Source organism: Alexandromys fortis, unplaced genomic scaffold (genome assembly GCF_014885135.2).
Source record: "Alexandromys fortis isolate MF-2015 unplaced genomic scaffold, M_Fortis_MF-2015_v1.1 scaffold_293, whole genome shotgun sequence".
Classification (NCBI taxonomy): domain Eukaryota; kingdom Metazoa; phylum Chordata; class Mammalia; order Rodentia; family Cricetidae; genus Alexandromys; species Alexandromys fortis.
The window spans coordinates 650947-671038 of record NW_026068177.1 but is presented as its reverse complement, the minus strand read 5'-3'; the positions used below and the strand labels follow the sequence as shown (position 1 = coordinate 671038).

Genomic DNA, 20092 nt, shown 5'->3' with positions numbered 1-20092 from the left:
AATTCAATGCTCTCTCTCTCTCTCTCTCTCTCTCTCTCTCTCTCTCTCTCTCTCCCTCCCTCCCTCCTTCCCTCCTTTCTTTTTCTGAGATAGGAGGTCAAGTAACTCCAAATGCCTTGAACTCTCTGTGTAGCCAAAGATGACCTTAAGTTTCCAATCCTCCTGTCTCCATCTTCCAAGTGCAAGGCTCACAGTCACCACCACACTGTTTGTTGGTGCAAAGGATTGAACCCAGGGCCTCCTGCATGCTAGGCTAGAACTCCCCCACTTAGCCACAACCCCAGCCCAAATTTGCTCTTAGGAAACAGCACATTCCCAATAAGAGTGAGAAACTCCTCCATCATCTTGCAAGCTCTGAAGTGTGGGCTTCAGTTTTCTCATCAAAGAAAAGGCTGTCAGCACTCAGGGCTAGCAGACAAACATCAGACAAGAATCGGAACACCATCACAGAAGCCATTCCCAGACCACACATAGAACAAAAGCGAGTCGACTCACAGGCATTCCTGTGCACAGACAAAATCAAGGTGGCTGTGCAAACCACAATGACCCCCGCATCCCCTCAGCCAGCTGAGGTAACTAAGTGCTATTGTCAACTGCGGGAGCCTCCACTTGTTACACCTGTATTGTTACACCTATACAAATAAGAATGGTTGGGATGCTGAGTCAGGAGGGGCTGGAAAGATCACTCATGGTTAAGAGCATCTCTGCAGAGGACCCCGGTTCAATGCCCAGCACCCACATGGCAGCTCACAGCCATTCATAACTACAGTTTAAGGGGATCCAGTGCTCTCTTCTGACCGCCAGGCATGTATGGTCACCAGGCATGTATGAGGTACATACATACATACATGCAGACAAAAAATAAATCTAAAAACAAACAAAAAAAAATGAGGGTTTCTCTGTGTAGCCCTGGCTGTCCTGGAATTCACTCTATAGACCAGGCTGCCTTCAAACTCAAAGATCCTCCTGCTTCTGCCTCCCGAGTGCAGGGATTACAGGTGTGCACCACCACACCGGGCACATCCTCAACTCCTTGTACGTTTGATGTTGTTGTTTTATGGTGCAAACTGAGATTAAGTTGTGAAAAACTTGGCACATTCGTGTTCAAATCAAGAGAAGTATTTCCGTATGACCACAAAGCAGGATAAAAGTTTCGTGGTCCAATAACTCCACTTGGCATTGGCACCCCCATGATCTTCCTAACCAAGTGAGATCCTATACTCTACTTAGATGCCTCCAAGAACGGGGAGACCTACCTTCCTCCTTCCTTCCCTCCCTCCCTCCGTCCCTCTCTTCCTCCCTCCCCCCTCATCTCTCAGGAGTCCTCCAGCCTCCAGCACGAAAGACCCCCCCTTCCATTCCCGAGACTTACCCTGCAACTGAGAGAACCTCAGGGCTGCAGCATTGAGGGCCTCCACCCGCTCACTCTGGGCTGCGATGTCCCCCTCCAGGAGGCCATGTTTCTGCAGCAGGTCATCAGCCTCCACCAGATGCTGCCCACATTCCCGAGAAAGCAGCTGAGTCTGCCAGGAGACAGCACTGAGTTCACCACTGTCATCGCTCAGGGCCACTCTCTATCCATCTATCTTTGGTAGACATCTCTTCTCCAAACTGACTCACTCTATCCAGGTGTTTTCCCTCTAGCCAGATATCCATTTGCTTTTCTGTGTGTGTGGTATGTGGGTGTGGTCTGTGTGTGTGTGGTGTGCATATATGTGTGTATGAGTATGTGGGGTGTTTGTGTGTGTGGTGTATGTGTGTGTGTATGGTGTGTGTGGGATGCTTGTGGTGAATTAAGTGTGTATGAAGTATGGGGTGTATGGGGTGTGTACATATATGTGTGATGTGTGTGCATGTATATGTATGTAATTGTGTATGGTGTATGGGGTGTGTGGTGTACGTGTGTGGTGTATGGGGTGTGGGGGGCTATGTGGTGTGTGTGATATATGGTGTGTGTATGATGTGTATGTGTGTGTACATGTGTGTTTGTAATGTGTGTGGGGTTGTGTGTATGGTATATAGAGGGTGTATGGTGTGTGTGTGGTATATGGGATGTGTGTGGGATGTGTTTATGTGTTGCATGGGGTGTGGGAGTGCGCACATGTGTGACACTGGGGGCACTCATGCCAAAACATGCGTGTGATGGTCAAAGGGCAACTCTGTGGTCAGTTCTCCCTTCCACGCGGGTTCCAGCACCTTCACTTCTGCTTTTGCTGCATTTATTTACTTATTTACTGTGCTGCATAGGCACAAATGTGCACATTTGCAAGGACGTCTGAGGACAATTTGGGGCGCTGGCTTTCTCCCTCTGTCAGATGAGTCCTGGAGATTGAATCAGCTCATCGGGCTTGATAGCAAACACCTTTACCCGCTAAGCCATCTTGCTGAACTTTTTTGTTTGTTTTGTTTTGTTTGTTTGCTTGCTTTTCAAAACGAGATTTCTCTGTGTAGCACTAGCTGTCATGGACCTCTCTCTGTAGACCAGGTTTACCTCAAACTCACAGAGATCCACCTGCCCCTCTCTCCCAAGTACTGGAATTAAAGGTGTGCACCAGCACTGTGGTCTTTTTTTTTTTTAATTGAACACACTAAGTAGCTGAGGATGACCTTGAACTCCAGGTTGCCCCCCCCACCTCCTGAGTGCTATGGTTGTAGGTGTGCACTACCATGCCCAGCTGTAGGTGCCGGGGTGACCCACGGCAAACAAGCACTGTACCAGCTGAGCCACATCTCCACCCTGTGGCTTCCTCTTCATCTCTGTCTTTTTCCTCCCACATCTCCACCTCTGCACCAGCCCTCCGGATCTGCATCCTTCCCTGTCCTCCAAACACCTGAGCCCCGACTCAGAGGCCGCTCATCAGGTCCTCACCTGCATCTCCTCCATCCAGTCCACCATGTAGACCATCTCCTGGAAGACCTTTTGCAGGGCCAGATTCTGCTCCAGCCGGGTCCTTCGGGCACCCACCAGCCCAGTCAGCAGGGCCCACTGGCGAAGGACACTGTCGCGCTGGGCTGCCACCCGCCGGGCGTCATAGTAGCCTTCAGCTGCCAACGCCTGGGCCAGCTCCGCCACACCCTGAACCCGCTCCTCGTAGGCTGCAATATCGGCCTCGATGGCTTCATGCTTCTTCATGGCTGCCTCCACCGCTGGCAGCTCATAGCCAAAGTTGTCCTGGGCAGTCGCAGGCCACAGACACTTACCATGCTGCTTCCGCAGCCCACCTGCTGCCTTGACCCAAAATGACCCTAGCAACTCTTCCCTCATCATCTCAGGGCTCAAGCCTGAAGCTTCCTCGTCCCAGAGACCAGCCACACTTTCCCAGTTTTCACGACATCAGCCCTCCTTTCCCTGTGTGTCTGGAGACCAACCCCACCCTCACTGTGACCCTGAAAGTCAGTCCCACTGTTAACCTGGAGACTAGCCTCACCCTATTCAGTTACCTTAGAAACCGGTCTGTCTAGTCTTCCTTTGTTACCTTGGAGACCAGTCCCGCCCACCTCCAGTTACCCTAGAAATCAAACCTACCTTCTAGTGCTGCCTTGGAAACCAGACCCATCATAGTTTCTCGACAACAGAACACCTTTTCTAGTTGCCCTGGAGATCAGTTCACTCCCCACTCCCGTTACGCTGGAGACTAGCCCCACGCTCCCTGGTTACTCTAGAAACCAGCCTACCTTGCCCAGTTACTCTAGAGATCAGCCTTATTCACCTCTCATTTGTCTGCCTTTGCATCGTCCTGGAGAATGAGGACCAGATTTGCCCCATCCCCTTACTTGGGAGACCAGTTCTATTCTCTGAAGTTACCCTGGACACCAGATACAATCTCCATCTTCACTTACTCAACTTACACATTCCTGTGTGGAAGGGGGAACGATTTCCCCCTCTCCTCAAGATGATCTTCATTCTCCTGTCACCTCAAAACTCAGACCCATTTCCCTCACCGATCTCTCAGGACGTCCCTTCCCATCCTCCTTGGTCATCTAAAAAGCTAAACCAGCCTTCCCTGTTCTTCATTTTGAGTCCCAAGGCAATGAGGTCTTCTCACCTCCACCCCCTCCCCCCCCTCCATCCCCTCCATCCCACACCCCCCACACCCCACACCCCTATACCCCCTACCACCCCTACACCCTATACCCCCTCTACCCCCTACATCCCCTCCACTCCCCCACCCCCTCCACCCCCTCCACCCCTTTGACACCCTCCACACCCTCCCCACCCCACACCCCACACCGCAGCCAGGTCCACCCTTGTACCTGGGAGACCAGGCGCTGGTTCTCGTTTAGCCAGCTTTCCCTCATGGCCACCTTGTGGTCAAACCTTTGAGCCAAGAGTTCCAACTTCTCCTGTCGGATGAGCTCAGCTCTGAGGGCCGCCTCTCGCTCGTGTTCTGCCTTCTCCAGGTCGCCCCATGCCTGGGGGAAGACAGGAGGAGGTACTTAGAGTCCAGCAACTGTCCCCTGCTTAGTGATCCTGACTTTTCTGTCTGAGGCCACTCACAGCACATATGGCACCTTCAAGCAAATTAGAAGAAAAACAAACAAAAACAAGAAAAACCAACCAAACCACTGCCCCCTCCTGATGCTCCCCCTGGAAAACTGGCAGAATAAGCGTTTAGTCCATGATTCTGTCATGGGAACCTGTACAATGCCATGATGCCACCTTGTCTCCCGTATGTCCCCAACCTCACTGTGGCGGTTTGAATGACCCCCATAAGCCCCTAGGGAGTGGCGCTGTTAGGAGGTGTGGCCTTGTCGGAGTGGGTGTGGTCTTGTAGGAGGAAGTGTTACTTGGGGCAGGCTTTGAGGTTGCAGATGCTCAAGCCCGGCCCCTCGACTCACTCTTCCTGCTGTCTGTCATCCTGATGGAGAACTCTCAGCTCCTCCATCACCACGTCTGCTTGCGGGCCACCATGTTCCCCGCCGTAATGATAATGGACTAAACCTCTGGACTGTACGCTATCCAGTTAAATGTTTTCCTTTTTAAGAGTCCCTGTGGTCATGGTGTCTCTTCACAGCAATAAACACAAACTAAGGCGCTCACCTTGTCAATATCCCAGATGCCACAGCCTTCCCGAGGCACAAAGAGGCGCCGGTTGTGGGCGCGCAGTTTGCTCTGGATACTGAAGAGTAGCACCTCCAGGTTCCCCTTCTCCTGAAACCTGAGGAGGCATGAGTTCAGGGTCCCCGTCTCAGCGCCCATCACCACCCCTCCACTCGGGAGCCAAGTCTCACTTGACGGGCTTCTCCAGCGTACAGTAGGCGGTGAACGCCTGCAGCTGCTGCTGCACCCCACTCAGGGAGTTGGCGAACTTCTGGTTGCTGATGAGGCCCACGGTGCGGTGGATCCAGGCCAGCAGCTCCGCTGCCAGCTCCTCGTAGCGCTCTATGATCTTGTCCACTTCCAACACTTGGTCCAGGACCTGATCCAGCAAAAAAAGGGAGAGTCAGCCTCGTTCCGCACAGAGAAAACTCCAAGTACAAGGTACGGAGTCTGGTTCCGTAGTAAAGAGAGGATGGCTGTCCTAATGGCTCTGGGCATCGCTATAGAGACTTAATCTCCGAGACCCAGGAGCCGTTCCTAAGGTCTCCGCCCTCCCCCGTTTCTTGGCTCCCTCCTACCTTCCCAATCCGCTTTCCCTCCACAGCGAGAGCCTTCATCTTGGAGAAGTAGTGGTAGAATGAGACCACATAGGTGATGATGGACTTCTCATCTGGAGCCTCCATGTTCACGTCTGGCGGGAGAGAGGATTCAAGGAACACAGTGGAGCCTCTATCTGTGTGGCCTTAGGCAAAGCAACCTCTCTAGGCCTCAAGGTTGGTGTTTTCTTTCTCTTTTTTAATTTTTTAATTAGACATTATTTTATCATTTTCTCTATGGGTGTTCTGCCTGTGACTGAGCCATGTGTGTACAGTGTTGTTAGAGGCCAGAAGAGGGCGCCAGATCCCTTCGAGTTGCAATTATTGGTGGTTGTGAGCTGCGTGTCGTGCTCCGGATTGAACCTGCAGAACCTCCCCAAGATCAGTCACCGCTTTTAGCCACTGAGCACATTTTGCTATTCCTGCTTTTCTTTTTCTTTTCTTTTTTTTTTTTTTAAATTGGAGGGGTCAGTTTCTATCTGTTTTGTTGTTGTTGTTGTTGTTTTTCAAGGTCAAGTTTCTCTGTGTAGCCCAGGCTCTCCTGGAACTCACTCTGTGGACCAGCCTAGCTGGAATTCAGAGATCTACCTGCTGCTGCCTCACAAGAGCTGGGATTACAGACCTGAGCCACTACTGACCAGCTATTTTTTCTAAAAAATTGTAAACTTTATTCTTATTTATATATATGAGCGCTCTGCCTACATGTATGTCTGTGTATCACATGTGCTGTGCAGTGCCCATGCATACCAGAAGAGGGCAGTGCATGCCCTATGACTAAAGTTACAGACGGTTGTGAGCCACTATTTGGGAGCTGGGCATAAAACCTCTTGAAGAAGAATCTGTCAGTTTCCTTAACTAGAGTTGTCTCTCCCAACCCTACCCCTTTTTGTTTTTCCCCCTTTCTTTTTTTAAAATTTATTTTTTATTTTAATATACATTGGTGTTTTGCCTAAATATGTGTCTGTGTGAGGGTGTAGGACCCTGGAACTGGAGCTGCAGAGAGTTGTGAGCTGCCATGTGGGTGCTGGGAAGTGAACTGAGGACCTCTGGCAGAGCAGCCAGTGCTCTCAACGGCTGAGCCATCTCTCCAGCCCCTCTTCTCTCTCTCTCTCTCTCTCTCTCTCTCTCTCTCTCTCTCTCTCTCTCTCTCTCTCTCTCTCTCTTGCTACAGCTGGCCTGGAACTTGCTTTGTAGGCCAGAATTGTCTTGAACTCACAGAGATCCACCTGCTTCTGCCTCCCAAATTCCACCTGCTCGGGTTTTTGTTTCTTTTTGTTTTGTTTTTGTTTTTAATCTGTCCAATGGGGATCTTTTAATTCATGGGATTAAAGAGTGTCTGACACACAACCACAGATAAACTATCTATAGTTATTTCTTTTTAACCAGATCAATTATTTAATCAATTCTGTGCCGTGCAGGACTGGTTCTCTCCTTCTCCCTGTGGGGCTCTGGGACCGAACTCACAGTATCAGGCTTGGTGACATCTTTACCAGGTGTCTCGCTGGCCCCTGTAGTTACTTCTGAACACCATCCCATCGGCATCTACCCCCGGGCCCTCGCGCATGTACATGCCTGCTGCCTCCTGACCATTCTCCCTCTGTATGCGCAATTGTCCCTCACAGCTCCGTTCCCTCACACAAGCCTCATCCTGCCTGGATCACATTCCTTGCCTCATTTTCTCTCATGATTGTCTCTCATAACACCGTGTGTGCATGGTATCTGTCTGTGCATCTGTCTTGTCTGTCTGTGTATGTGTGTCTTTGTGTCCTGCAAGAATTCTGTCATTGCTCCACTGACCAATTGTGAGGGACTGTTTGGCCCAGGGGACAGAGTTGGAGAGGAGAGCTCACTCTCTTGGAGGGTGGAGGAGCTGGCCAAATAGTCCCTCACATTGGTCAGCAGAGCAATGACATAATCCCCAAAGCATCTGCGTGTGTGTGTGTGTGTGTGTGTGTGTCTGTGTGTCTATCTGTGTGTATATGTCTATTGTGTATATATGTCTGTGTGTGTCTATGTCTGGGTGTTTCTATGTGTGTGTATGTCTGTATATGTGTGTCTGTGTGTTTCAGTGTGTGTCTGTATGTGTGTGTCTGTATGTGTGTGTCTGTGCATGTGTCTCTGTGTATGTCTATGTGCATGTGTTTGTGTGTATGCGTCTGTGTGTGTGTTTCTATGTGTGTATATGTCTCTGTGTGTTTCTATTGTGTGTCTGTGTTTCTCGGTATGTGTCTGTGTGTGTCTATGTGTCTGTATGTATGTGTCTCTGTGTGTGTCTGTTTCTCAGTGTGTGTCTCTGAGTGTGTGTCTGTACATGTATCTCGGTGTGTGTCTGTGTGTGTCTATGCATGTGTCTCTGTGTGTGTCTGTCTGTATGTATGTATCTCTGTGTGTGTCTGTCTGTATGTGTGTATGTGTCTGTATGTATGTATCTCTGTGTGTGTCTGTTTCTTGGTGTGTGTCTGTGTGTGTGCGTCTTGGTGTGTGTCTGTACATGTGTGTCTGTGTTTCTCGGTGTGTGTGTGTCTATGCCTGTCTGTGCATGTGTCTCTGTGTGTGCGTGGTTAACCCATGGCCCTGCAGAGGCTAGGCAAGTAATCAACCACCCAGCTACATGCCCAGCCCTCATAACAGCTTCTCATTTCCTTCTTGGAAGGGATCAGGACTTGGGATTAAGTTGTGAACACGACATTACCTGAACTCTGTCCTGTTTCTCCACAGTCCCTGCCTTGCCTCACACTCAGTTGCTACTCAAGGACACGTGTGTATGATGTGTGAGGTGGCATATGTTTGAATCTCAGCTTCATATCTCACTTGTTCTGTGTTCGTAGGAATTGGCCCTAACTTCTCTGAGACTCAGTTTCTCCAACTGTTACAGTGATGACCATCTCGCTCTCTGCCTCCCAGGAACTTGGAAAAACTTACAAAGAATAACCAGGGTGTGGCAGTGCGCAGCTGCACTCACAGCACTCAGGTGGTGGAGCAGGAGGAGCAGAGACTCAAGGTCAGGTGCACAGTTAGAGGTCAGCCAGAGCTACTGAGACCCTGTCCCTAACAACGGAACAAAGAAAAGAAGAGCTGGGGGGGCTAGAGAGGTGGCTTAGTGGTTAAGAGGGCACACTGCTCTTGCCGAGGATTAGAGTCAGTTCCCAGAACCCACACAGGACATCCGCCTTTAACTCCAGCTCCAAAGCACCCAATGCTTCTGGCTCCATGGGCACCTGAAAGCATATTCACACACCCATACACAGACACACACACACCCATACACAGACACACATACTTACACACAGACGCACACACCCATACACAGACACACACACACCCATACACAGACACACACACTCACACACAGACACACAGATACACACACATACCTAAAAAGGAAACAAAATTTTTATTTTTAAAAAATAGCCACAAATGAGCACTCAAAAAATTCTAATATTACCTAAGCACATATATCAAATATACATGCACAAGCATGCATGCACACACACACGTTTGTTTGTTTGTTTGTTTGTTTTTTGACACAAGGTCTCACTATGAAGCGTGGGCTGTCTTTCAGTTCTTCATTCTCCTGAACCAGTCTCCCAAGTGCTAACATGACAACCAGGTGCCACTGGGCCCAGCCCACGTTAATCTCCACTGCCTCACGAACCTGATACCATGGACATCTATTTTGTTCCAGCAGTGAGGGCAGAATATAGCTCCCGGAGGCAGCATCGACTTACTGAGACTGTTTTACTGCTTTTCAGCTTATGGTGGGTGTGACACTCAGTTTCAGTTGATAGCTCACAAGTCTGTGAAGGATAGTCCTAAATAAGTTCATTGACGTAGGCAGGCCCCGCCCACTGTTGGAGGTGGCATTCCCTAGGTCAGGGGCCTGAACTGTCTAAGAATGGAGAAAGCCCTAACAAGTAAGTGGGCACACATGTACAAATCCTGAACAATCAAGTGGGCACACGTGTACTTCTCGCCTCTTTTGACTGTGGTTGTCACGTGACTTGTTTCTTAAGTTCCTGCTGCCTTGACTTCCCCACAGTGACAGGCTGGAGCCTGGAATCCTGTGCTAAAAATAAGCCCACTCTCCTCTCAGTTGCTTTCGGTCGGGGTATTTAGTTAGAAGAAGAGAAATAAAACTAGGACACAGTAGGTGAATGCTCTGAGCCTTCATTTACAGTTCTTTAAAATGCAGTTGAGGGTTGGAGAGATGGCTCAGTGGTTAAGAGGACTGGTTGCTCTTCCAGAGGTCCTGAGTTCAATTCCCAGAACCCACATGGTGGCTCACAACCATCTGTAATGAGATACTGAGCCCTCTTCTGGCATGTAGGTGTACGTTCAGATAGAGCATCATATACATGAAATAAATAAAACACAGTTAGAGCTGGGCTTAGTGCTGGGCGGTGGTGGTGCAAGCCTGTAATTTCAGAATTTAGGAGACAGAGGCAGGCGGATCTTTGAGTTTGAGTCCAGCCTGGTCTACATAGTGAGTTCCAGGACAGAAACTCTGTCTCAATTAAACCCAACAAACCCCAGAGTTGACAGGCTGGGATGTGACTCAGTGGCAGAGCGCTTGCCCAGCATACACAGGTCCCTAGATTTAATCCCCACTTCTGCAAAAACAAAGGACTAAAAGCACCTCAGTAAGATTAGCGTGTGGACGAAAGAGAAGAATGTGAGAACGAAGGGGAACAACTGTGATAACCGCCCAGCCATGTAGCCTGTACACAGAAAAGGAAGCTGCTGTAATCTCAGCGGCAGAAGGCAAGGGTGGGAGGACAGTGCCGGGGAGCACTGAGGATTGTCACAGAGGATGAAGGGAGAAATGGGCTGGGATAGACAGCGAGTGAGCTGGGATAGAAATGAGATCAGACATGAGGATGGGGAGAGGAAGAGGAGTAAAGGTAAAAGCAAAAGGTAGGGCAGGCACTTGGATGGCTGAGGCAAGAGGATGGCCACCTCAAGGACTCTGTGGGGAAAAAAGCAAATAAAAACTGGAGGTGGCTCAGTGGTGGAGCCCCTGCCTAGAATCCCCCAGTGAGGGGCTGGGGTGTGGCTCAGTGGTAGAGCTCCTGCCTAGAATCCCCCAGTGAGGGGCTGGGGTGTGGCTCAGTGGTAGAGCCCCTGCCTAGAATCCCCCCAGTGAGGGGTTGGGTGGTGTTTCTCGTTAGTTGAGCATCTGCTCTAGGATCCACCTGTGATCCTAACTAGTATCAGGTACCACGTTCAATGTCTAGTACTAAACGTCAGAGAAAGGAATGAAGTTAGAGATGATGCTGTGGTTGGGACTGAAGACACTGTTGACTAGAGAGGGTGTTGACTAGAGAGGGTGTTGACTAGAAAGGGTGTTGGCTTTGAAGCTGGGACTAGAGAGAAAATGGGGATTGGGGATGAATGAAAGGTGAGGAGAGGAGGGGTTCCATTGGGATGAGATGGGGATGTAGTGAGGATGAGAGAGGCTATGGCCCGGGAAGGTATGGATGGAGACGAGGAAAGCTTGAGCAGTGAGGTGGGCTCTGGTGTGGTACTGCGTGAGATGCAGTTATCTTCCCAGTGGAGTTTGGAGGGATTCAGAGACAGGACCAGATGGGGCTCACCTTCGGGGTCCAGCAGACGTGCTAGCCCCAGGTGCTGCTCGGCTGTGCGGAAAGCTCTCTGCAGGTTGTAGTTGGCGTTGGACTTGGTGAGTTTGCTGAAGTCCACAAGATCAGGCCTGGGCAGGGGCACAGAGCAGGCGGGCAGCAGGCAGGCTCCAGGGCCAGTGGGCAAGCGGGTAAAAAGACATCCTTACCTGAGCCCCACCCAGGTGAGGGGCACAACCAACCAAAGAGGAAAGGTGTGTGTGCTGTGGGGCCAGGTATGCACTGTTTGTTAGGGCGTGTGTGAACATGTATTCATGTGTTCAGGCTGTGTGCTCAAACCAGCGGCTCTGTTCATATAAGCTTGGAGCAATGAGCCCACAGAATGCCTTCCTGTGTAAGCCTATGGGATCATCTGCAATACAAAGCTATACAGCCCTGTGTGTGCCACATGGGAGCATGTGTACATATGGTGCCCACATGCCGACGTGACTATATTTGTACACGGCTTTACACAGTGGTCAGAGCACATGTACTCATGGCCATGTGTACTCAGGAGCATTAATATGCAGTGTTTTATCATTGTCAGTCTGTGTGTGCATGTGTGCTGTGTGCATGTGTGTGCGCACGCACGTGTGCGCATGTGTATGCGTGTGTGTGCATGTGTGTGTTGCACACAGGTCTACCTGGGTGTACTTACCTTATTTATTTATTTATTTATTTATTTATTGACTTTTCGAGACAGGGTTTCTCCGTAGCTTTTTGGTTCCTGTCCTGGAACTAGCTCTTGTAGACCAGGTTGGCCTCAAACTCACAGAGATCCGCCTGTCTCTGCTTCCCAAGTGCTGGGATTAAAGGCATGCGCCACCACCGCCCGGCTTTACCTTATTTCTTAACCTACATCTATCAATTCTCCTTCCACGTGGTTCTGAAAATAAAACTCAGGCCATGAGACTTGGTGTCAAGGGACCTGCTGGCATATTTATTATTTACCTGTTTATTTATTTATTTGGATTTTTGAGATAGGGTCTCTCTATGTAGCTCTGGTTTTCTTGGAACTTGTTATGGCTTGAACTCACAGTGATTCACCTGCCCGTGCCTCCTAAAAGCTGGGATAAAAGGCATGTGCCACCATTGCTGGGTCTTCTGGAATATTTTATACAGCAGTAATGTAGTTTTGGGGTGATGCGGATATGTCTTCTTGGATATGTGTATTTATGCATATAACATATATTCATTTATCCTTATGTAATAAGGATATGTATATGGGTAGCCTGCACACGTATCTAACTGGGTGTGGTATATATAGCTTCCTGTCATGACCAGAAGTGTGAGGTCAGGAACCAGCCCACTGGCTGTGCCCCATTTCTTTGTAGGCTCCCTAAGCTACGAATGGGGATAATAATAGCAAAGGCCTGCTGGGGTCGGCCAATATTGAAAGGACTCATACAGAGCAACGGGATGGTACTGGGGACATAAAAGGCATTTTGTAAGCATCACCTGCTGGTAAACATGATCCAGTCACAGTGTGTGAGTCTCCTTGTGGGGAAGGTGTCCGGACCTCCCCACGTAAGTGTGAGAATGGGACTGTGAGGGAGCACACGCATACGCCAGAAGAAACCGGGTACTGGTTTCGGCCGCACCTGAGCAAATTCCTTCCAGACTCTAGGCTGGAAGCTTCCCCAGTCTGTCATTTGGAAATTTACGGTGTGAGTGTCATTTTTCTGGACACTCAAACCCAAGCCTGTTTAGCGCTAGACCCTCGGGGACAAGTGCATGAATGAAGGAACCCAGGAAGCAGGAATCTGGGGGGATGTAGAGGCACGGTGTATGCTCCCGAGTGGACAGTGCAGCAGGAGAGGGTACCCCATCCTGGCTGTGTTTATCTACCACCAAGCCACACTTCCAGTCCCTTAGTAGTAAATACAAGGCGTTCTAGGTGTCCGCTCATCTGCCAACTGGTGTTTTATCAACTTGACATGAGCTACAGTTGTCTGGAAGAGGCAGCCTCAGTTGACTGACCATCATACTGACCTTGTTTTCTTGCTTAAAGATTGGCATGGGAAGGCCCAGCCCACTGTGAGCCGTGCCATCCCCGAGCAACTGGTCCTCAGCTGTATAAGAAAAGAAGCTGAGCAGGACATGAGGAACAAGCCAGTAATCAGCGTTCTGCTTCGGTTCCTGCTGCCAGGCTCCTGCCCTGTGTTCCTGCCCTGACTTCTCACAGTGATGGAGTGTGAACTGAGAGTTGTAAGATGAAACAACCCTTTCCTTCTTAAAATGATTTTAGTCTCATCCCAGCAATAGAAAGCAAATGGAGACAACCGGGATTGAGTCCCCTTCTTTGGGTGTATATGTGCATAGGTAATTTTGTATGGACACTCATCTGTGCAAAGTGCACATGTGTCTGCATTTGTGACCTGGACAAGGGTCTGTTTAGTTCTGTGAAAAACTGAAGGGGTAAAGGTGAAGAGGTAGGTGTCATCCATATGTGTGTATCTATGCATATGTACAGGTGTGTGGCCTTGAGGATGTGGGGTAGGGGACAGGGCAGGGTGGTACCTGTGACGGTGAATGAGGGCATTGAAGGCCAGGCCATCTCTCCAGCTGGTGGTGAAATTCTGGATGTTTACCTCAGGGTAACTGGGTATAGGGAAGGGAAAGACAGAGGCAGAGATGAATCAAGAGGGAAGAAAAGGAGTGACAAAGAGAGAGGTGGGTATTCACTGGGTATAGAAAGACCAAGGGATGGATGGGTGGGTGGATGAATGGATGATGGATGAATGGATGGATGGGTGGATGGATGGGTGGATGGATGGTTGGGTGTGTAAAGGGATGGATGGATGGATGGATGGATGGATGGATGGATGGATGGATGGGTGGATGGGTGGGTGGATGGGTGGGTGGGTAGATGGATGCATGATGGATGGACAGGATAATTAGTATACACAGAAGAGGAGACTCAGGGACATGAAGAAAGAAAGCAAATGAGAAAAAATGGGAGGTAATAAGGAAAGAGAGATGGAGAATGAGACAGAGGCAGAGGCAGGGAGACAATGGAGGGGAGAGAGACAGGAAGGCAAGAGAGTGGGAGGAAAAGGAGCAAGCGGAGGATGTGTGAGAGCGATACAAGGGAAAGCGGACTGAGGTAAAGACGGGAGAAACAGATGGCTTCACATGGCACAGTCCAGAAGGATAAGGCACACAAAGCCCACCTCCCTCCCATCTGTTCCTCCCGCTCCCCGACCCCTGCTCTCCATGGGGCACTGGAGTATGTGCCATGATCCTCACAGACCACAAAGCTGGGGATCTAAAGAGACCACACTGCAGCCTGCAGCCTGTGCCACTATCTCAATCACACAGAACGACCTTGAATTCCACTGCCCAGGCTGCAGTGTCCTACATGGACGGGTGACAGCTGACAGGAACAAGGTGCCCAGAACTTGGACATAGGCTGGGGGTGCACATAGGTGCCTGAGTGGCAAGATTGGGAGGAAGTGGAAGTAGAGGGACAGGAGCAGGCAGGGACAGCCACCTCTGTCAGCATTGCTGTTTGGGGAGTTTGGATTTTCTTTTTTGGCAGACCTGGGATCAAACTCAGGCTCTTGGCACTCTAACGCAGGCAGTCTCTGAGCTGAGCTCGACTCTGGCTTCTCCGCCACTTCCTAAGGCCTCTGCTGGGTTTGCTCTTCAACATGGCTTCTTAGAAAGCTTGTTCGCTAAGGTCATAGACATGTTTAATTTACCAGTTTGGGACAAAAAATTTGACGAAGGACATGTGCTCCTCCCTAAGCTGTTGTCCTGGAAGGAACCCCAAAGGTTGCAGGCACACCTGGCTGTGAGAAGGGGGTGCTCACCCAGCCGTTTTCATCTGGCACCACAAGAGCAGAGCGTCCTTGGCTGAGCGGGTCTCTCTGTTGTCTTCTGTCTCGATTCTGATGACTTGGATCTGTGAACAGACAAACACGATTTCAGGCCCTACCCCTCATGCTTTGGAAGGTTAGTGGTGCCAGGGGAAGCTGGCAGGATTCAGGACTGTGAGGATGATTTGGCAGTGGGCTGGTGCATCCATAAGCCGGGGAGGAAGAGGTCAGTTCAGGTCATAATTTCCTGAAGCCTCCAAACAGCGTGTGGGTAACTTCTGTGATTCCAGCCATTGTCCTCTCCTGACTAGGCCAGTGTGGTGGACTTGATGTTAATTTCCCTGCACAGTCAGCTCCCCATGTGGCACAAGAAGTGATACTGGGAACTCCCAGGTCATATAGCAGGCCTTCCATGTGCTAAGCAAGCACTCTACCACTGAGTCGCGCCCCTAGATTCTCAATAGGGAATTATAGGCAAGGTCTCTCCCACCAAGCAATGCTCCCAGCTCCTCCCTGAGGATTCTAGGCAGGAGCTCTTCCATTGAGCCACATCCCCAACCCTTCACTGGAAGATTCTAGGCAGGGGCTCTACCACTGAGCCACACCTTGACCCCTCACTGGGGGATTCTAGGCAGGGGCTCTACCACTAAACTATATCCCAGTTTTCTATTTTACTTTTATTTTTCACAGAGTCCTTGAACTTCCTATCCTGGTCACTAACCCCAGTGTTCTTCACCACTTCCAGCAGTCAAAGCTAGTCCCACCTCAATGCTTTTTGCATCTCTGCCTCCCTCCCTTCTGGGGTTGAAGTCAGGGTCTCACGCATGCTAGGCAGGGGCTTTCTCACCAACTGTGCCTGTGCCCAGAGCACCCTTCGTATTTGTATGGAATCCAGCCGTCAGCATCTCAGCCACTTTCTGGTCACCATGTCTAAGATCTCAGCAACGCTCACGTGATATTTCACAGCCCTGAGCTACTTTAAAAGGCTCTGCTTCCCTGCATGGCGTTGTTGGTTTCTTTCTGTAAAGCTTTAGTAACAATTCTCCTCTTCAGCCCCGCCCTCCAGACTCCTTATATGCAGGTTATCTGGGGTGGGAGGGGAGTAATTTCCTCTGCCTAGAGATATTCCTTTCTCCCGACAAGCCTGCTATCTATACATTTGTTTATTGCCTGTCTTTCTTATCACACTGTGAGTTCCATAAAAGCTGAGTCGGGCTCTTCATTTCCTTAGTGGAGCAAAATCGCCTGATCTGAGCCGCAGCTCCAACATCCAGCTCCGTGTAACTCAGAATATTAAATCCATCATGCTGGGTGTAGACGTGAAGGCCTGGGACCCCAGCTCTCTGGAAACTGAGGTCACAAGGATCACCGAGAATCTGAGGCCAGCCTCAGCTACAAGTGGGAGCCTGTCTCAAAACTCCAAAATAATAATAATAATAATAATAATAATAATAATTTGGTTGCTGAGACAGTGCCTCGGGTAGAGGCACCTGCTGTTAACCCTGACAACCCAAGAGTTCTCTCCCCAAAACCTGTATGGTGCAATGGACAGCACTGAGTCCTGAAAATTGTCCCTTGGCCTCCATGCACATACCCCTCACACACACACATAAAAACCAACCAATCAGGTGATAGTGGCGCACACCTTTAATCCCAGCACTAGGGAGGCAGAGGCAGGCAGATCTCTGTGAGTTTGAGGCCAGCCTGGTCTACAGAACAAATTCTAGGACAGGCTCCAAAGCTACAGAGAAACCCTGTCTCAAAAAAAACAAGAAAAAAAAATCCACCAGTTTCCTCACTGGTAAAGTGAGCTAATTAATGCTGCCTAATTTAAGGTTCTGTGTGTATTAAATGTCAACGTTTAGAATAGAGTGCGTTAGTACAGACAGTGTAGATATGTAGGAAGGGCAATCACAGCTAATTTTTATCATTGTTTTCATTACCACCACCTGGTTACAGAGCTCCTGAAAGATGGGATGAAAACTGGGGGGAGGAAGGAGTGAGGGGGTGGGGTGCTCTCCTCAGGCCCTGCGGTGGGCAACAGGCTGGGGGTGGGAGAGGAGATCGTGGGGGATCACCTGGAAGCGCAGGATGATGGTCCAGACCAGCCCCAGCGTCAGCCGGTGGTTCCCATCCACGATGTCATGTGACCCCACATTCTCCAGGTGCACACGCTGCTCTTTCAGGAACTGCAGGGCCTTGTCCACGTTCTCCAGCGAGTGGATCCGCATGCGACCGCGAGTGGGCCTCGGCTAGGGCGGCAGGGGGATTGAGTGATGGGGACCTGGCCAAGAGCAAGGAGCCCTCGGCTCTGCCTCTCTCATCGCCAAGGCTACGCCCCTTCAATCTCGTGCAAAACTCAAAAGACTTTCGATGGCGCACTGGAGGTTCAAGGCCTGCCTGGGCTACAGAGTTCCAAGCTGGCCCGGGTTGCGGGGTAAGACGCAATCTCACACTCCCCTTGTCTCCACCAAGCCCTTGTTGTTGCTGTTTGTTTGTTTGTTTGTTTAATTTTTGTTTTCACCACTTGTTTTTTTTCACCTGGCTACACTCTCATCCTGAAGCCGTACCCCTTCCTTTGGTGCCATCCCATAGGACCTCTCCTCTTTCTTGTCGGTAGTTCAGTTCCTGCCATGGGGCTTTGTTCCTACATAGCAGCACCCCACAAAACTCCCTGAGAGTCCCGAGCTTTAGGCCTTCAGTGTACACGCCGCCCCATCATAATCACACTGGGATGCGGCCCATCAGACCCCAAAATACAGCCCTAGCCCATACATCAAGACATTCATACAATACTGCCTTTGTCCCCATACCATAACCTTGGTCTCACCCTACCAACCTAGACTGCCCGGCAATTGCAATCTCCCACCTCCCTCAACTGACCCGGGCTTCCAAGTTTTTCCTGTTTTACAGACGTGCCCCTTGCCACCTTCTAACCTGGCTGTCCCTTCGAAGCTCTTCGCTTCACTGCCAACTCCACCCCTCCCTGGAGCCTCACCTCTCCAACCAGGCTCTACCTGCCCTACAGAGCATCTCCTCTCTCTGGAACCTCGCCCCCTGCAATGGAAACAACCCCAGCATCACCCCGTCCTCGTAAGAGTCCCACCTCCTTCAAAAAGCCCCGCCTCTCCACGGGGCTCTACCCACTCTGAAAGAGGCCGCCTCTTCAACTGCCCTTTGCCCTTACTTATCAGAATAAGGGACCGCTTGCCCACCGTGCCCTTTTGGACTCTAACTGTACCCCCAGCCAGGGCCCTAATTAGAATCCAACCCTTATTCCCCCAGCCCTCGAGGACTCCCTCACCAGCTGCTCCCCGGACAGCACTTCCAGGAGCCGAGTAAGCACAAACCCATCCCGAAGGTCTGCATAGAGGTCCCCGATGTGGCAGCCCACGCGGGCGAGGTGCGAATTCACCCACTTGGTGAAGGTTTTCTTCTGCACAGCCTCTCGCTCATCTGAAAGAAACAAATACTGACTGAGTTCAGCCTTGCTAGGACTCGCTCATCTGTGTCTAGCGTCTTTTCCACCACCCTCCAGTCTTCTACTGGCCCAAGACCCGACCCTGGCACCTCCTCCTGCCTGGGTGCCTCCCACTTCCCCACTTCCTGCTACTTCGTGCCCAGTGACAACACACTTGTTCTTTATGTTTCCTATGATACCATCCCCACGGGAAACCGTCCTGGCTCGCTACCCTGACTTCATCATCCACCCAATATTGGAGTGGCCACAGAACTCTGAGTAGTAAAAGAAACCGGGACACACGTGGACACTGGAGAGCCGGGATGGGGTTAGGGGTGAGGAGGGTCAAGAAGGGAGTTGTGTCTTAGGGTTTTCCCTTGCTGTTATATGGAGAGTTCATCAGAGAGGGCAAGAAGGACAGTCGGAAGCTCAGCAAGACCGGGGAAGAGACCCAGGAGAGCGAGGATGAGGCCGGACCAAGGCAGAAACTGAGAGCCGGGAAAAGGAGATGTACTGGGAAGCTGACTGGGGTTAAAAACAAGATGGCAGCGGTTGGAGACTTAGTTCAGGGGTAGAGTGCTTGCCTGGCCACAGTGGCACCTGACAGCTGTGGGAGGGAGAGGAGGCGCAGGGGAGACTGTGCAGCCCCTGAAGACGGGAATGTCCAAAGCCTCCTCTCCATCATGACAGTATCAGCACACACAGCTCCGACTCCCTGGAAGAGCAGGGAGAGAAAGTCCACTTTCTGCTTTACTGGTGAATAGGGAAATCTTTAAGGATCCAGCCATGTGTGATGAGTGTGTGTGTGTGTGTGTGTGTGTGTGTGTGTGTGTGTTCATGTGACTTGTGGGACTCAGTTCTCTCCTTTCACTATATGGGTCTGGGGATGAAAATCAGGTCGTCTGGCTTGGTAGCACCATCACCCTGTAAGCATTTCCCCACCCTTTTCCTTGTCCCACCTCCCTCCATCCCTTCCTCTTCCTTTCTTCCTTTTGTGGGAGGAAAGGAAACCATGAGTGCTGGATCATGCCTGTGCCACAGTCTGCGTATGGAGAGGTCAGAAGACAACCTGTGCGGGTCAGTCCTTTCCCTCTACCTGTGGGATTGGAATCGCAGGAACTCAGGCTTATACCAGAAACCCTGGCCACTCCACTGAGCCCACTTTTCTTTCTTTCCCACTTTTTTTCCCTCATACGATCCATGCTGGCTTTGAAAGTGTGCTGAGACTGGTCTTAAACTCTCAGTCCTCCTGCCTCCCAAATTCAGGGATGACAGCATGAACACTAAACCTGGATGGTTTTGTTTCTCTTTAGGTAGCATCTTGTACTGTGAGCTATACTTCAATTTTTTTTTTTTTCGAGACAGGGTTTCTCTGTAGCTTTGGTGTCCGTCCGGGAACTAGCTCTTGTAGACCAGGCTGGCCTCGAACTCCCAGAGATCTGCCTGTCTCTGCCTCCCGAGTGCTGGGATTAAAGGCATGCGCCACCACCGCCCAGCTTACTTCAAATGTTTTATATTTACTTCTTTATTCATTTGTTGACACAGGTTCTTACTTT

At 50.4% G+C, this 20092-nt stretch overlaps 1 protein-coding gene across 1 annotated transcript in view; it reads right to left on the bottom strand.

Moving 5' to 3' along the window:
- Sptbn4 (spectrin beta, non-erythrocytic 4) overlaps window positions 1-20092 on the bottom strand; it is an 88372-nt gene that overhangs the window by 54037 nt on the left and 14243 nt on the right. The window contains exons 3-13 of the mRNA XM_050129032.1: window positions 18381-18532; window positions 17155-17328; window positions 15071-15162; window positions 13776-13856; window positions 11232-11347; window positions 5620-5732; window positions 5233-5420; window positions 5042-5159; window positions 4255-4413; window positions 2870-3172; window positions 1373-1523 (exon numbers count right to left, since the gene is read on the bottom strand). Of these exons, the coding sequence (XP_049984989.1) occupies window positions 1373-1523; window positions 2870-3172; window positions 4255-4413; window positions 5042-5159; window positions 5233-5420; window positions 5620-5732; window positions 11232-11347; window positions 13776-13856; window positions 15071-15162; window positions 17155-17328; window positions 18381-18532 (1647 nt within the window). The remainder of the gene's footprint in view (window positions 1-1372; window positions 1524-2869; window positions 3173-4254; window positions 4414-5041; window positions 5160-5232; window positions 5421-5619; window positions 5733-11231; window positions 11348-13775; window positions 13857-15070; window positions 15163-17154; window positions 17329-18380; window positions 18533-20092) is intronic.